Below are 18,720 nucleotides of genomic sequence, written 5' to 3' on the forward strand. Positions count from 1 at the left end.
ACAGGTTGCAACTAGATGATCCCAATAATTTAGGTAGTAAACGATGCCCCCTCTGGTATGTTCTGTTGCGAACTGTTTGGGACTCGTTGTTTCCCTGTTTAGGACTACAAAAAAATAAAAAATGAACTGCAATACATTGGTCTCAAATATACTAGCATAACTAGTCTACACAGAACCACCGCTGACCCATAGCAAAATGACAGGCTATAAAACGTGTCCCGGTGCAACATGTTTAGCTCGGTACACTGGGGCGTGGCTTACGGAGCGCTCTCTGAAGTAAACGCTCGTATCGTATTTCAACCGATCGCGTTCTCACCACACAACCTTCCCCTGTCATCAATCTGGGCACCCGGCGTGTCCATTTCAGCACCGTATAGTAAGAGTAACCCAGCCAACCTATAGACAAAAATCATTCACCATCCCAAGCGCTCCTCTTGGCGGGTTAGCTAAAGAGAAGACTTATGTATGTTTTTGCTTGTTAGCCGTGTATTTATGTACTACGGGTGTTATTTGGTTAATTCAATCGTATCCCTTGTAGGTCCAAAATGCCTAACATAAAGATATTCAGCGGCAGCTCTCATCCGGACCTTGGCCAGAAAATTGCCGACCGCCTGGGACTTGAACTGGGGAAGGTTGTGACAAAAAAATTCAGCAATCAGGAGACATGGTAGGTTGTGTTTAAGCAATTGAGATTTTACCGAATACAAGTTATATTGCAAGCAAACGTTAGTTATTTTTGACAAATGTGTGAATTTTGTAGTAATTGTTTGCCAACGTTAGATAACGGAGAGTTATGTTAGCCCACTTGGCCAATTGAAAGTGCGAGTGAGTGGTCGTTGTTGCTAGCTATAGTGGCTAAAATGAGTTTACCACAAACCGGGATTGGAGTTTAAACAGCGGTTGGCATCTACAAACCTGTACTAGTAGTATCTAGTTAACTAGTTGTGTTGGCAATTTTATAATTTACCTTCAAATGAGACCGGGTAAGGGAAGGAGGCCTCGAACTTCTACTCCCAAAAACCGTTTGGATTGTAATCGTGGGATGTAATTTCAATGACCTTTCATGGGATCGTCACTTGTTGCCACAATGTCAAACCCCGTCTATTTCTAAAATACATAATCAAATGTGATTTCAAACCTAAACTTAACGTTACGCCTAACCTTACATTAAAACCAAACAGCAAATGTACAATTTTTCCGATTTTGACGTTGTGGCTGCTATCTAGTGGAAACCCCTTCGTGGCCCTTTACATGTATAAATAGCTAGCAAGCAGAGCGGGCTAGTTAACCTTCTCCCATTAATACATTCACAGTGAATCACATACCATTCATTGTCCCTCACGTGTGAATACTATGCGCTACTTATGCATGGATGCCGCGTTCACGTGCTATTCGGAACTAAGAAACTCCGAAATTTCTGGTTTGTTAACTGGATGAACGCAGCACGTGTATAACTACAACCAGTTAGCAAGTCTGACATTTCCGAACATTTCCATTTTTTTAGTTCCGACTATTACGGGAACGCTGCATGAGACCATGGCATCATTACCTTTCTTCAGGTTGACTGTTGGCGTTTCAAGACAACTATGAACTCGTACTTCAGAACGGAAAGTAGGAACTCTAGAAAGATGCCGCGTTCAAAACAACTGGAAACTCGAAAAAATACGAGGTCAAATCATGACGTCAGTGATCTTCATGTCGGAAATGCAGAGCTCTATAAATAGTTTCCGAGTTGGATGAACGTTAAAATCGTTTTTTCCCGCGTTCCCAGTTGTTTTGAACGCACTGAAGTCGGAGATATCAGAGTTCCCAGTTTTGAACACGGCAAGAGGCCAGAGTTTCCGATTTGAATTACCTTTAAACGATTTCCCACCAGTTTTCCGAGTTCCAGTTGTCTTGAATGCTCTGAAGTCGTAGATTTCTGAGGTCCCAGTTGTTTTGAAAGCGGCATTTGGCTAGCTAACTTTACATCCTCCAAGTAGTGGGAATCATTGACTTCTAGCCAATTTGTCAGGCTAAAAGCTTATAATTGTATTACTCTACTTCCTTTTGATGCTAGCACCCACACTGACCCTCTAGCAGTAGGGGAAGTTGGTAGGCTATATACTCTGTTGCAACAAATCATTTTCCATCCATCACAGGAGTTGTCTTATCAAACCAATTTAAATAATTTTCATATAACCATATTAGTACTTCTAAGTTGTATTGTGTTTTACTAGTGTTGTAAAATGATCCTTTTGACAGTAGACATGGGACTTGCTTGCTTGTTGCAGGGGTATAAGTAGCAGGTGCATTTGACATGTGAAAAGCTTAAGAATATTGTTTACCTGGAGGTTTGTAATAATAGCGCTCATCCTGAGTGTAGGGTTAGGGTTATAGGGTTCTTCAATATCCTCTGTTTCTTTTTCAAGTTATGATGTTGGTATAATGTCAGATCACAGAATAGTTGGTTGTTCAGAAATGTATGACTGTGAATATACAGAACATTCATTCATTGAGTTGTATCCATTGACCTGGAAGCCCATGATGCTATGATCTTAATGTTCTCTACCTGTTATGGTCCTGTCACCATGTATAGTCTACTGTCTGACACCACATGATTTACCCCTGCAGCGTGGAGATTGGGGAGAGTGTCAGAGGAGAGGATGTCTACATTGTCCAGAGTGGTTGTGGTGAGATTAACGATAACTTAATGGAGCTCCTCATCATGATCAATGCCTGTAAGATTGCCTCTGCCTCACGAGTCACGGCTGTCATCCCCTGTTTCCCATATGCAAGACAAGACAAGAAGGACAAGGTGGGGGTGAGGGAAACTTAAATAGTTTGTTCTCTATTCACAGCACCAACACACTACACCAGGGGTTCCCAAACGTTTTTGGCCCACGACCCCATTTTGACATCTAAAAATTCTCACGGCCCCAACCATGTGGACATTGTTTGTTGTAATTAACAGCCAATGTTAACTTTGTTTTATTTGGGGCAATGGCAGTCAATTGAAAAACATTCTAATACTATTTCTGATTGTCTTCTCAAATTATCACATACTTTTAATGTGGGGCTATGACAGTCATTTGCAAATTAGTCTGATGTCTCTTCTCACCGCCACTAATGAGATGGGTGTGCTTGATGCATGTCGCGTCAGGAGGCGTGGTCGAAAGTGTGCACCTCATCTCTGCTGTCACATCCAACCTGGATCTATATTTGGTTTTAATGCAGAAAAGATAACTGAATCCAGCTTCACACAGATATGAGCTGGCGACGGGTACCATGAGTTGTAATGCTTAGAGGGAGACTGCAGGTTATTCCCTTTGAGTCGGGAACAAAAACTCCTACGTTGTCTGCAGCATTACGGTCACATGACCGCTTGATCAGCTGTTCGATTTCACTTACCGGCATGTCAACTGAGTCTGGATTGGGAAGTAGGTCAGAAAGTGCTCTTCCAAGTGTTGGAGGTGCGCAGCCATCACTTGTGTGGGACACTTACTGATTCTGTTATCTGTTAGAAACATGCACAGCTGAGGGAAGGTGTCATGGTTCACTTTGGAAAGATAAGAACTCTTATTCCAATAAGAATTCTTTCCTCTGAATCCACTGATTCACTCATCTGTAAAATGTTTTTGTATTTCCCCTGCATGCTTGCGTTCAGTTTCCCAAATATGTCTGTTACATGACAACAGTTCATCGCTCAATGCGAAAAAATCTTTCCAGCACTCCATCTCGATAACTGCCAAGCCTTGGTGTGAAATAGAACATTGTCATGCTCTGATCCCATATCTCCACATAGTTTTGTGAACAGGTGTGTGTGCAGTGGATGTAGTTTAATGTAGTTTACAATCAAAGTTACCTGCTGCAATTTATCTCAGTTCTGTGCTCAGCTCTTTTGCCGCCAGTTGCTCTCAGTATATCCATATGGGAGAGGGAGACATTCATAACTAGAGTGCAGAGGCTTGCCCTGCCCCGCCATAGATTGAGCCCCATCTGTACAAAAGTCCACCGTTTGAGCCCATGGAATTTGTTTTTCATCAATATGGCCACGCAGCACACTGAACATCTCCTCTGCCGTTTTATGCTCTTGAATCGTGAGACAGAGCAATAGGTCCTCGTGAATAGCATTCCCTGACGTGTGTAGCGAACAAAAGTTAATGCGTGGGCATCTCGGCCCTCACAGCTCATTTTCATTTGGAGAGCATAAGCTGGAGAGTTTGTCATTCAGTCAGTTTTCTTTTGATTGCTAGCAATAGCATTAATTCTTAGTTTAACAGTGTTATCTGACAAAGGTATTGATGTGAGTTTCTGCACCTCTGCCTCCCCACACATTGTTTTCACTATATCAATTGCGTCCGGTGACATGAACGTCTCTGCAATAGTGTGTGGTTTCATAGTATAGCGGGCCTAGTAATTCACAGTGGGAATGAAATTCTCCCGTGACCCCATTTTTAACATCAGGAGACCACACATGGAGCTCGTAACCCCTAGTTTAGGAACCGCTGCTCTGCACTATCAATATCAGTCAGTGATTTGATTTGATTGATCTCAGCAAATATTTGACTGCTTTTCAAAAACGCCCTATTGGACGAACCACTTTGGTTGAATGGACTAACTAGGGTTGCACATTTTGGGGAATATTGAGGTGGAAACTTTCTATGGGAATTAACGGAAATATATGCAAATTATTAATACCATTTAAATTTAGATGTTTTTTGCATTGCATATATTTACCATATTATATGGAAACATAAGGTAAAATGTTTATCATAAGTAGACATAATTGCAAATTACTAAATCCTTCCAATAGAAAAAGAAAATTGCTATGAATTGAACTTTAATTAAATGAGTTGACTCTTCACATGGGATGATTTCACTGAACAACAAAAGGAAGGGAATATTGAATGATCCATCGCATCTCCCAAAAATGTTTTCAACGTGCATCTGTAAAATGATAACCAAAGCTTTAGTTTCTAGACTGTCTTCCTCAGGCTTCCATGTCTTTTCCCTGGACCTCCTCAATGTCCAACTATTGAACATCAGACTCTGAGGCCTCATCTTCACTGTCACTTTCCAACCTTGTTGAGGATGGCTCAAATTTTCCAAACAAGTACCAGTTGCACTCTGAGGTGGCTGATGTTGGTGGGATTTGGAGGATGATGGCGGCAACAGGGGAAAGAGCCTCCGATCCACAAAGTCCCTTCCACCAGGTGGCTGATGAGATATGTTGGCACGACTGCTATATTGCATCTCCATCCCAATGCCCTTGCTTGGAAGTGTACTTCACCAGACTGCCAAGAACCGTGCCCTCATCCAGGCCAAGGTGGCAAGACACGGTAGTCATGACACCATAGGCCTCGTTGATCTCTGCACCAGAAAGGGTGCTCTTGCCAGCATACTTGGGGTCCAACATGTACGCTGCGGCGTGTATGGGCTTCAGGCAGAAGTCTTCATGCTTTTTGATGTATTTCAGAACTGCAGTTTCCTCTGCTTGGAGCAACAGTGAAGGGGGCAGGGCAGTACGGATTTCTTCTCTTACATCTGCAAGCAGAGTCTGAACATCAGACAGGATGGCATTGTCTCCCTCAATCTGTTCAATGGCTACTGCTATAGGTTTCAGGCTGCTTACCACTGTCTCCCAAAATACATAATCCAGGAGGATCCTCTTGATGGCAGACTGTGATATGGCCATTTCTTGGAGAGACTGCTTTTATTTATTTTACCTTTATTTTACTAGGCAAGTCAGTTAAGAACAAATTCTTATTTTCAATGATGGCCTAGGAACAGTGGGTTAACCTCTCTAGGGTATGTGGGATGAAATCGTCCCACCTACTCAACAGCCAGTGGAATCCCGTGGCGCGATATTCAAAATACCTTAGAAATGCTATTACTTAAATTTCTCAAACATATGACTATTTTACACCATTTTAAAGACAAGACTCTCGTTAATCTAACCACACTGTCCGATTTCAAAAAGGCTTTACAACGAAAGCAAAACATTAGATTATGTCAGCAGAGTACCCAGCCAGAAATAATCAGACACCCATTTTTCAAGCTAGCATATAATGTCACATAAACCCAAACCACAGCTAAATGCAGCACTAACCTTTGATCTTCATCAGATGACACTCCTAGGACATTATGTTATACAATACATGCATGTCTGTTCAATCAAGTTCATATTTATATCAAAAACCAGCATTTTACATTAGCATGTGACGTTCAGAACTAGCATACCCACCGCAAACTTCCGGTGAATTTACTAAATTACTCACGATAAACGTTCACAAAAAACATATCTATAATTGTTACAGAACTCCTTTATGCAATCGCTATGTCCGATTTTAAAATAGCTTTTCGGCAAAAGCACATTTTGCAATATTCTGAGTAGATGGCTCGCCATCACGGGCTAGCTATTTTGACACCCACCAAGTTTGGCACTCACCAAACTCAGATTTACTATAAGAAAAATTGGATTACCTTTGCTGTTCTTCGTCAGAATGCACTCCCAGGACTTCTACTTCAATAACAAATGTTGGTTTGGTTCAAAATAATTCATAGTTATGTTCAAATATCCTCTGTTTTGTTCATGCGTTCAAGACACTATCTGAAGGGTAACGAAGGGTGACGTGCGTATCGTGACAAAAAAATTCTAAATATTCCATTACCGTACTTCGAAGCATGTCAACCGCTGTTTAAAATCAATTTTTATGCGTTTTTTTTTTTTTTTCTCTCGTAAAAAAGCGATAATATTCCGACCGGGAAACCCTGTTTTCTTTCAAAGACTAAAAATGTAAAATGGACTCTTCATGTGCACGCGCGCCCCCGTCTCATTGTTCTCTGATCGACCACTTACCAAATGCGCTACTGTTTTTCAGCCATGGTCAGCCAAAGTCATCATTCAACGTTCTGGCGCCCTCTGAGAGCCTATGGGAGCCGTAGGAAGTGTCACGTTACAGCAGAGATCCTCAGTTTTCAATAAAGAGAGTGTAGAAGGCCAAGAAATGGTCAGAGAGGGCACTTCCTGTTTGGAATCTTCTCAGGTTTTTGCCTGCCATATGAGTTCTGTTATACTCACAGACACCATTCAAACAGTTTTAGAAACTTTAGGGTGTTTTCTGTCCAAATCAAACAATTATATGCATATTCTAGTTTCTGGGCAGTAGTAATAACCAGATTAAATCGGGTACGTTTTTTTTATCCGGCCATGCAAATACTGCCCCCTACCCTAGAGAGGTTAACTGCCTTGTTCAGGGGCAGAACGACAGATTTGTACATTGTCAGCTCGGGGAATCGATCTTGCAACCTTTTGGTTACCAGTCCAACGCTCTAACCACTAGGCTACGCTTCCCCTCCAGGAGACTGTCAAACAGTTAATTATTGTAGTTAATTATTCCTTGCCCACAAACATTTGACCACCCATCAGAGATGATTGCAAAACGGTCTGCTTTCTCTATGATTTGCTTGACCTTCACTTGAACTCTGCATCCAGAAAATGAGAAGATAAAGCATATCTGGTTGGAGGGGTGTATGCTGGGCGAAGAACATTCAGAAATCTCTTCCAATACACATTGCCTGTGAGCATCAGAGGTGAACCAGTTGCATACACAGCTCGAACAAGACATTCATCAGCATTTCTGACTACGTTCCTCCATTGAGTCCAAAAAACTTCTGATTCCAGGAGGACCATGAGCTTTTGCTATCGATAAGGTGTCTGATTCATAATTTTCACCTCGAATAGAAGTAGAGGGACTCTTGTCAGAGGTTGCTTGTTGTGAGAGCTGAGGGAACTTTATGCACTTGGCCAGATAATTCTGCATCTTTGTTGCACTCTTCACATATGATTTGGCTCAGTATTTGCAAATGTACACAGCTTTTCCTTCTATATTAGCTGCAGTGAAATGTCTCCACACATCAGATAGTGCCCGTGGGATTTTCCTGTAAAGATTAGGAAAAAATGAGTAAAAAAATAATAAAACAACTCCATGTACAGAAATAGTTTAGCAGTTAGATTAAACAACTACTTTCTAAGATATATTTTTTTAAATGAAGCATGTATGGAAACAGGCGAATTAACACTCTTCAGTTAGCAGGCTCAAGCAAGCTAAAACCCACATGGTACAAAAAACTAACTAGCAGAAATTAGCAAGTTAGAAATGATTTAAACACACTTTCCTGTAGGCTAGAAAACATGTAGTCCTTGACTCAGACAGTGTAGTAGTGTGGGCTCGATAGCATCTCATTAGTGTGCAAGATCTTCAGAATCAGCTGTACATGTGATGGAAGAATGCACTGTGCATGCAGAGGGTTGCAATTCCATTGAATTGGGGATAGTTTAACCAAAATATGCCACAAGACCTAGAATTAACTTATGTGTACCGCACAAAAATGGTTCACTGTTATAAGCACATTTTTGTGATGAATTTAAGCAACATTTCCAAAATCCTAGGGCTTAACTTCCCATGAAAAATTTCTGGAAATTTACCAGAAAGTTTCCAACCCTTTGCAACCCTACTGACAAAGCTAATTCAGAAAGGAGATGGGTATTCCTCTTTTTTATATATATAATTACAGTGGCTCAATGGTCCTTCAGGCATTGTATAAGCATAAAGGTTAACAATGTTTTTCTTCAGAGTCGGGCACCCATCTCTGCAAAGCTGGTGGCCAACATGTTGTCAGTTTCAGGAGCCAATCACATTATCACCATGGACCTGCATGCCTCGCAGATACAGGTGAGCAATCTGGCACATTAGTTGTCTCATTCCATCAGTATATTGCGGTCACTATTGTAGTATTCACAAGTAAGATGTAAAAACTATTCATTAGACTATACTTGTGTTACATACTATAATGAGTCACATTACATTTTTTCCAAAAAGCTGTTGCAAGTAAGGAAGTTTGAGGACACTGACTAATGATCCTGTATCTTATAATGGTTTTGCTCTCTGTACGCCTCTATAGGGGTTCTTTGATATCCCTGTGGACAATCTATACGCTGAGCCAGCTGTGCTGAAATGGATCAAAGAGAACATCAATGAGTGGAAGAATTGCACCATTGTGTCTCCTGATGCCGGAGGAGCAAAAAGGTAAAGCAGGTACCAATGGGCCTACAGATGCTTCATCAATTCAAAGGGAGACATTTTAGTTGTTAGAAATATCAGCATGTTGAAAGGATGATTGTGGATCAATTCATTAACGTGTTTGTTACTTTCACCTCGTTCATTATTACAACCATTTAGTTGTAATAGGCAACAACCTTTTTGATACTGTCATCAGTGCATGCGTTTGCAATTTGGGATTTATCATATAGTAAGAAACAGGTTTATAGTTCTATGTTAATTGTGATGTAACTTTGTGGTGAGGTTATGGTACTACAGATGTCAATTATTCCAATCTGTGGATTCCCCTTGCAGGGTCACCTCTATAGCAGACAGGCTGAATGTGGACTTCGCGCTCATCCACAAAGAGAGAAAGAAGGCTAACGAGGTGGACCGCATGGTCCTGGTGGGGGACGTGAAGGACAGAGTGGCCATCTTGGTTGATGACATGGCAGACACCTGCGGCACCATCTGCCATGCTGCAGATAAGTGAGTCACTACTGTGTTTTAGCTGCATAGATCTTTACAGAGCAGAGACTGAATATTCAATCTTTAAATGTACTACCGATACTGACGAGCTATTACATTTGTTTAGGGAACAGTCTCTGAAAATATACATTTGATAGCAAGGTTGTTTGCAAACAAAAGGGGGGGAATTTGACCTATTTTCTTTTTCTTTTTTGTTTGTCTTTTTTTCCTTCTGGACATCCAGGCTCGTCTCTGCTGGAGCTACAAAGGTCTTCGCTATCCTGACCCATGGGATCTTTTCAGGCCCTGCCATCACCCGCATTAACGATGCCTGTTTTGAGGCTGTGGTTGTCACGAATACCATCCCTCAGGAGGACAAGATGAAACACTGTTCAAAAATACAGGTCAGAATAGGGCTGGGCGATATGGAGATTCGCAATATATATTTTTTGTACAATAAAGGTAAAATACACTGCATGTCAAACAGTCAGCAATAATCTAATGAATTCAGGGCTTGTGAAATTATACCTAGGCTAAAATATAAGCCTTCCACAACCATAAGACCCACTAATAATTAGAGCGACTAACTGAAATGTAGGTTATTTTTTGTTTTTTAAACAACTGACAGATGTTGACTACATTTGTTTGAGTTTCATTTCATTAGTTTTTTTTCCTGTGAGCTCAAGGCACACGTTACACAGTTTCTCTACGGATAAATCAGATCCATCCTGAACTGTGTGATGTAGTAGGGAGTTGTAACAGGCCAATATTCTACATACAGTACCAGTCAAAAGTTTGGACACACCTACTCATTCAAAGGTTTTCCTCTATTTGGACTATTTTCTACATTGTAGAATAATACTGAAGACATCAAAACTATGAAATAACACATGGAATCAAGTAGTAACCAAAAAAGTGTTAAATATTTTAGATTCTTCAAAATAACCACCCATTCTTTTCCTTGACAGCTTTGCGCACTCTTGGTATTCTCTCAACCAGCTTCACCTGGAATGCTTTTCCAACGGTCTTTAAGGAGTTCCCACATACAGTGAGGGGAAAAAAGTATTTGATCCCCTGCTGATTTTGTACGTTTGCCCACTGACAAAGAAATGATCAGTCTATAATTTTAATGGTAGGTTTATTTGAACAGTGAGAGACAGAATAACAACAACAAAAAATCCAGAAAAACGCATGTCAAAAATGTTATACAATGATTTGCATTTTAATGAGGGAATATATTGGAATCTGATAAGTATGGGAAAAAAATCGCTAAATTGCACTCCAGACCAAAGGATTTACATAATCAAACCAACCTCGAAGCACTAATCGCTCAGCACTACTAATCATTTATTTATTTTATCAAAATAGTTTAACTTGCTTTTTTTTTTAATAATCACTGATCTGGCTTTCAAGTCTGAAAATGCCTTTTGGTTACAAATTTAACCAGAACCATGCACATTCACTAATAATGACCAACTTAGCAGGCAGTATAGAAAATGAACACTGGCCTCATAAACATCTCTCAAGCACAAGCCCACGTGCTGGGGAGTAGCCAGCTAATATTTATATTTAAAGTCTAGCTAATTTGGATCAATTTGCTTGCTAACAAGGTAGAACAGTTGAATAATTAACACACCCTTCTGTTAGTCTCCAACTGTTTGAACAGCATGATAGACTATCCACTTTGTTCAGATGTTGAATTCAAGTGGCCTACCTTATTTGTCAGAATGAGAACGAGTTGCCAATTCCTTATATAATTGTTGTTTATGCTCATTGCACATTTTATAAAATAAGTCTGGCTAAAATGCTGCTAAGGGTATCCGCACCTGACAAACTGAGCATTCATTTTCCAGACTCAATATTCATTGATACTCCTGTTTTTCCAGTGTCTGCTCATTGAGGAGTTGAGGCACAACCTTTCCAATGATACCCTTTTTAAGTTCTCGTCTATTACAGTAAAATAATTTCTCAATGTGTTACGGTGTCCATATGACCGATTCTGTTGGACCAAACCTCAAATGCAAATGGAAGTTGAAACCACTTGTCAGAAGGTTTTCTTTAATCTTTGTTGTGCATGGGAGGGTGCGTGTGTGATAAGAATGTGCACCATCGCAGAAGTGAAAACGAAGGAGACCAAAAAGACATGAGAACAAGTGGGCTTAAGCGCTTATACATGAACATTTTTTTTATAGAGATTCTTGTGATATAGGCGTTTGGAATATCGCACTAAAACATAATTAATTTGATAAATCGTCCAGCCCTAGGTGCTGAGGCAGGGATTCACACCTAATGCTTTACGTGTTGTTGCAGGGTTTAGGTCACTTGGAGAATTTAAACATATTATTTTCTAAAATTTAATTGTAGTTCATTTTCTGAACTGTAAGAAATTCACTGAAAGTTGCTGAAGTTTGGACAAATGTTTTGCTTTCACAAATAGCAGATCACGTGACACCAGTACAGAGCACACATACCAACCTCCCTCCACTCCATAGCAACCTCTTTAAACAATGATTAGCTAAGCAGCAGGCTGTCAACATCTTCATTTCCATGGCTCAGCATGTTGCCTTAACTACAGTATCTGCTTGATTCATTCTTACTGTGTATTGCATTGTCCTCGCTCTTTACTGTGTTGAAACTACGCTACAGTGTCTTCAGAAAGTACTCCGACCCCTTGACTTTTCCCACATTTTGTTACGTTACAGCCTTATTCTAAAGTAGGATTGAAATAATTGTATCTACACACAATACCCCATAATGACAAGGCGAAAACAGGTTTTTAGAAATGTTTGCAAATGTATTACAATTAAAAACAGATGCCTTATTTACATATGTATTCAGACCCTTTGCTATGAGATTTGAAATTGAGCTCAGGTACATCCTGTTTACATTGACCATCCTTTGTTTCTACAACTTGATTGGTCCACCTGTGGTAAATGGGACTTTCCAGAAGGACAACCATCTCTGCGGCACTCCACCAATCAGGCCTTTATGGTAGAGTGGCCAGAAGGAAGCCACTCCTCAGTAAAAGGAACATGACATCCCGCTTGGAGGTTGCCAAAAGGAACCTAAAGACACTCAGACCGTAAGAAACAAGATTCTCTGGTCTGTTGGAACCAAGATTGAACTCTTTGGCCTGACTGCCAAGCATCTGGAGGAAACCTGGCACCATCCCTATGGTAAAGCGTGGTGGTGGCATCATGCTGTGGGGATGTTATTCAGTGGCAGGGACTGGGAGACTAGTCAGGATCGAGGATCGAACACAGAAAAGTACAGAGAGATCCTTGATGAAAACCTGCTCCAGAGCACTCAGGACCTCAGTCTGGTACGAAGGTTCACCTTCCAACAGGACAACGACCCTAAGCACACAGCCAACGCAGGAGTGGCTTCAGGACAAGTCTCAATGTCCTTGAGTAACCCGGGCTTGAACCCGATCGAACATCTCTGGAGAGACCTGAAAATAGCTGTGCAGCGACGCTCCCCATCCAACCTGACAGAGCTTGAGAGGATCTGCACGGAATAATGGGAGAAACTGCCCAAATACAGGTGTGCCAAGCTTGTAGCTTCATACCCCAAAATACTCTTAAGGCTGTAATCTTTGCCAAAGGTGCTTCAACAAAGTACTGAGTAAAGAGTCCGAATACTTATGCAAATATGATATTTCAGGTTTACTATGCAAAAATGTCAACCTGTTTTTGCTTTGTCATTATGGGGTATTGTGTGTAGATTTTAATTGGGGGGGGACTATTTTTATCCATTTTAGAGTAAGGCTGCAACGTAACAAAATGGGGGAAAAAGTCAAGTGGTGTGAATCATTTCCGAATGCACTGAGGTGTGTGTGTGTGTGTATACATACCTGCATGCATACATACACATACACATACATACACACACACACACACACACACACACACACACACCTCAGTGCATTCAGAAATGATTCACACCACTTGACTTTTTCCCCCATTTTGTTACATACATACACTGGTCAACTAAACACCAGTGTGTGTATATATATATACTGGTGTTTAGTTGACCAATTGTTTTATCTTTGGCGTTTTGAAGTTATCTGTGGGGAAATATTCAGTAAGTCTGAGTGAGATTCTGGTTTGTTAATTAGTTTTCTCATTTCAGGTTATTGACATCTCCATGATCTTGGCAGAGGCTATTCGCCGGACACACAACGGGGAGTCTGTGTCGTATCTCTTCAGCCATGTTCCCTTGTAACAACCCCACCCTTTTTCCCCGGTGAACCTGTACCAAAGGAGGGATGTCTGGAGCACCACCATCACAGCCCATTCATTCCCCGTGTCAAGAGAAGGGATGGAAGTAGTTAGTAAATACTCCTACTGTGGGGTAGGCTACTTTTTCCAATATTCTGTTATTGCACTGGCTATCTACAGGTTTGACCTTTTGACTTGTCAAATGCAGATTTGAGTTACTTGGTGTAATAATATGCCAGGTTGTTGTTTCATATAAGCATTGTCTATTGAAAGTTGTAGGTTACATTGCTGCTGACGCCACATTTGAGAGAAACGCTCCAAGATGGCTAGTTCTGTTTTATGAGCATGTTTTTTTTGTCACTGATATTTTTTTTTTTATGTTGGGGGGGACTTGGGCCTCCTTGAAAAGTGAAGCTACCCATTTGCATTTCCTAGACACTATTTTTAGTTTTACGACAAAGGTGCTTTTGGCACACTTGTTCAAGAATAAAGGATTGTGTATTGTTTACATCCTTGCTTTAGTTAAGCTAGTCTCTTTAGTTGTCTTTATGCTAAATAAGCTTGTTTTTCATGCGATATTCTAGGAAGCGCTTGCCGTTCACAATTCCGTTAAAGTGTCCTTAATTCTATGCCTTGGCGTGTTGATGCCATGACTTAAATATTTAGTTGCATGGTTTTATGTAATTGTAATCAAAACATCACTTGCTGTGCGCACACACTGAGTGTACAAAACATTAGGAACACCTTTGCCCTCTGAACAGTCTCAATTTGTCTGGGTGTGGACTGTACAAGGTGTGACGTGTTCCACAGGGATGCTGGCCCATGTGTGAAGTTTGGCTGGATGTTTTTTAGGTGGTGGACTATTCTTGATACACACGGGACACAAGTGTGAAAAACCCAGCAGCGTTGCAGTTCTTGACTCAAACCGGTGCATCTGGCACCTACTACCATACCCCGTTCGAAGGCACTTAAATATTTTGGTCTGGCCCAATCACCCTCTGAATGGCACACAATCCATGTCTCAAGGCTTAAAAATCCATTAACCTGTCTCCTCCCCTTCAGCTACACTGATTTGAAGTGGATTTAACAGGTGATCTCAATAAGAGCTAGCTTTCACCTGGCAAGTATGTCACAGGTGTCAAACTCATTCCACGAGGGCAAAGTGTCTGTGGGTTTTCGCTCGTCTCTTGTACTTGATTGCTGAATTAAGGTCACTAATTGGCAAGGAACTTACCACACCTGGTTGCCTAGGGATTCATTGAAAGGAAAACGCATAAACCTGCGGGCACTAGGCTCTCCGTGGAATGAGTTTGAAACCCCCTAGTCTGTCATGGAAAGATTTTGTACACAGTGTATACCTAATGAATGTGATTCAATGTCTCGTGCACATCTGCCATCTTTTATTCGTCAAGCAATAAGGCCTTTAATGCATGGAGCTTCTAATGTCGCTGTCACATTCATTTAGCTTTACTAACCCAAGTATTTTTACGAGGTATTGGAAAGTTCAGCGCTCAAACTCGGGAAGCCTTCAGGCACTCGCCGCTTGGGGTAGCATGTGTCCCTTCAACTTCAGTTCAGTCTTCGTCCATTTAGAAAACAACGGCTTGCGCAGCTCAAAAGCCTGCGTATGTGTAAGGCCTAATATTTTCTCCTTTTGATTGATTATAAAGTATTGTCAGCCATATAACTCTCAAACAAGGCTGTATCTGCGTTAATAACTGGTAAGCGCAATACACTGCAAGGCCGTTATACCCCAGAATCAAATCTTTATGATGTTTTTACTATTTAAATTAGTCCGATTTTTGAGCTGAAATTATAACTCCCTTTAAAACCGAGCCAACTCTAAGAAAGACATCTGCAGATTGATTTGAGGATCCTTGTTGCCTTATGTGGAAAATGGGCAGGATTTAACATTGCTCCCATGATATGAGATATCCTGCCCTCCACAACATGGATACTTGAAATGGATTTATTGGGTTATGATCTTGGAACAATAAAATGATATCTGTAACTTTGAATTGTTTTCATTATTTGTTATGTTTTTTTTATCTATGCAATTCAAAGTGAAACTATGATTGGGGAACTTGTCAGTCAGCAGAGGTCTAAAGTTGCTGTTTTAATATGTATGCCTTATATTCCTTTGCTGTAATAAACCATTTATTTTGGGTAGATGCATCACACAAAAACAGTGCATGCCTACCACCAAATAATGAGAGTAAAGTAAGGTGTCCACATCAGCCATAGTACTAGGGCAGTAGTAGCCTACCTGGCACTGCTGACAAATTCAAAATGAATAGAACAATCTGTAATGGGGGGGGGGGGGATGACTTTGGCGGTGGGCTGACCCCGGTTGTCTACCGTTATCAACTGGCCTTGTGTGGTGAGGCGTATCAAATAATGGCTATCAAACAAAAACACATTGTTTTTACTAATGGTACCATATATTCGATTGTTATACATATAAAACGTGTAGCTAGCAATTTCTATCGTTAGAATAGGAGAATGTTAGCTGTGTGTGTGTATATTACAGTTGAAGTCGGAAGTTTACATACACTTAGGTTGGAGTCATTAAAATTAGTTTTTCCAACCACTCCACACATTTCTTGTTATCAAACTATAGTTTTGGCAAGTCGGTTAGGACATCTACTTTGTGCATGACCCAAGTAATTTTTCCAACAATTGTTTACAGACAGATTATTTCACAATTCCAGTGGGTCAGAAGTTTACATACACTGAGTTGACTGTGCCTTTAAACAGCTTTGAAAATTACAGAAAAGGATGCCATGGCTTTAGAAGTTTCTGATAGGCTAATTGAGTCAATTGGACCTGTGGCTGTATTTCAAGGCCTACCTTCAAACTCAGTACCTCTTTGCTTGACATCATGGGGAAATCAGCCAAGACCTCAAAAATAATTGTAGACCTCCAGAAGTCTGGTTCATCCTTGGGAGCAATTTTCAAATGCCTGAAGGCACCACGTTCATCTGTACAAACAATAGTACGCAAGTATAAACACCATGGGACCACGCAGCCGTCATACCGCTCAGGAAGGAGATGCATTCTTGTGTAGTCCCATGTAGCTCACTTGGTAGAGCATGGTGTTGCAACGCCAGGGTTGTGGGATCGATTCCCACGGGGGACCAGTGCGGAGAATTTTTTTAGGAAATGTATGCATTCACTACTGTAAGTCGCTCTGGATAAGAGCGGCTGCTAAATGACTAAAATGTAGATGCATTCTGTCTCCTAGAGATGAACGTACTTTGGTGCGAAGAGTGCAAATAAATCCCAGAACAACAGCAAAGGACCTTGTGAAGATGCTGGAGGAACAGGTACAAAAGTATCTATATCCACAGTAAAACAAGTCCTATATCGACATAACCTGAAAGGCCGCTCAGCAAGGAAGAAGCCACTGCTCCAAAACCGCCATTAAAAAAGCCAGACTACGGTTTGCAACTGCACATGGGGACAAAGATCGTACTTTTTGGAGAAATGTCCTCTGGTCTGATGAAACACAAATAGAAATGTTTGGCCATAATGACCATCGTTATGTTTGGAGGAAAAAGGGGGACGCTTGCAAGCCGAAGAACACCATCCCAACTGTGAAGCACGGGTGGCAGGATCATGTTGTGGGGGTGCTTTGCTGCAGGAGGGACTGGTGCACTTCACAAAATAGATGGTATCATGAGGGAAGAAAATGATGTGGATATATTGAAGCAACATCTCAAGACATCAGTCAGAAAGTTAAAGCTTGGTCACAAATGGGTCTTCCAAATGGACAATGACCCCAAGCATACTTCCAAAGTTGTGGCAAAATGGCTTAAGGACAACAAAGTCAAGGTATTGGAGTGGCCATCACAAAGCCCTGACCTCAAGCGTGTGCGAGCAAGGAGGCATACAAAACTGACTCAGTTACACCAGCTCTGTCAGGAGCAATGGGCCAAAATTCACCTAACTTATTTTGGGAAGCTTGTGGAAGGCTACCTAAAACGTTTTGACCCAAGTTAAACAATTTAAAGTCAATGCTACCAAATACTAATTGAGTGTATGTAAACTTCTAACCCACTGGGAATGTGATGAAAGAAATAAAAGCTGAAATAAATCATTCTCTCTACTATTATTCTGACATTTCAGATTCTTAAAATAAAGTGGTGATCGTAACTGACCTAAGACAGGGAATTTTTACTAGGATTACATGTCAGGAATTGTGAAAAACTGAGTTTAAATGTATTTGGCTAAGGTATATGTAAACTTCCGTCTTTAATCGGGGTGGCCTAGTGGTTAGAGCGTTGGACTAGTAAGCGCAAGGTTGCAAGTTCAAATCCCCGAGCTGACAAGGTACAAATCTGTCGTTTTGCCCCTGAACAAGGCAGTTAGCCCACTGTTCCTAGGCCGTCATTGAAAATAAGAATTTGTTCTAAACTGACTTGCCTAGTTAAATAAAGGTAAAATAACTAAAATAAACTGTAAAAGAAACATTCCTTTTTCAGGACCCTGTCGAATTTGTACAAATCCAAATAACTTTACAAATCTTCATTGTAAAGGGTTTAAACACTGTGTCCCATGCTTGTTCAATGAACCATAAACAATTAATGAACATACACCTGTGGAACGGTCGTTAAGACACTAACAGCTTACACACGGTAGGAAATTGAGGTCACAGTTATGAAAACTGGGGACACTAAAGAGACCTTTCTGCTGACTCTGAAAAACACCAAAAGAAAGATGCTCAAGGTCCCTGCTCATCTGCATGAACGTGCCTTAGGCATGCTGCAAGGAGGCATGAGGACTGCAGATGTGGCCAGGGAAATAAATTTCAATGTCCGTACTGCGACGCCTAAGACAGCGCTACAGGGAGACAGGACGGACAGCTGAACATGTAACAACACCTGCACAGGATTGGTACATCCAAACATCACACCTGCGGGACAGGTACAGGATGGTAACAACTGCCC

The 18,720-nt window shown here is 41.0% G+C and overlaps 1 protein-coding gene across 10 annotated transcripts in view; it reads left to right on the forward strand.

Annotated features, from left to right (window-relative positions):
* The first annotated feature begins 285 nt into the window (after nt 1-285).
* LOC115148987 (ribose-phosphate pyrophosphokinase 1) overlaps nt 286-18,720 on the forward strand; it is a 28,585-nt gene continuing 10,150 nt past the window's right edge. For 4 of the 10 annotated variants that reach the window (XM_029691373.1, XM_029691371.1, XM_029691372.1 and 1 more), the window contains exons 1-8: nt 314-463; nt 539-667; nt 2,614-2,803; nt 8,619-8,717; nt 8,947-9,071; nt 9,399-9,572; nt 9,796-9,955; nt 13,683-13,904. In XM_029691373.1, the coding sequence (XP_029547233.1) occupies nt 462-463; nt 539-667; nt 2,614-2,803; nt 8,619-8,717; nt 8,947-9,071; nt 9,399-9,572; nt 9,796-9,955; nt 13,683-13,775 (972 nt within the window). In that variant the 5' untranslated portion in view covers nt 314-461 and the 3' untranslated portion in view covers nt 13,776-13,904. Of the gene's footprint in view, nt 668-2,613; nt 2,804-8,618; nt 8,718-8,946; nt 9,072-9,398; nt 9,573-9,795; nt 9,956-13,682; nt 15,790-18,720 lie in introns of those variants that run through there. The other 6 variants (XM_029691377.1, XM_029691375.1, XM_029691378.1 and 3 more) reach the window with 6 other exon arrangements.

This window comes from Salmo trutta, chromosome 15 (genome assembly GCF_901001165.1).
Source record: "Salmo trutta chromosome 15, fSalTru1.1, whole genome shotgun sequence".
Classification (NCBI taxonomy): domain Eukaryota; kingdom Metazoa; phylum Chordata; class Actinopteri; order Salmoniformes; family Salmonidae; genus Salmo; species Salmo trutta.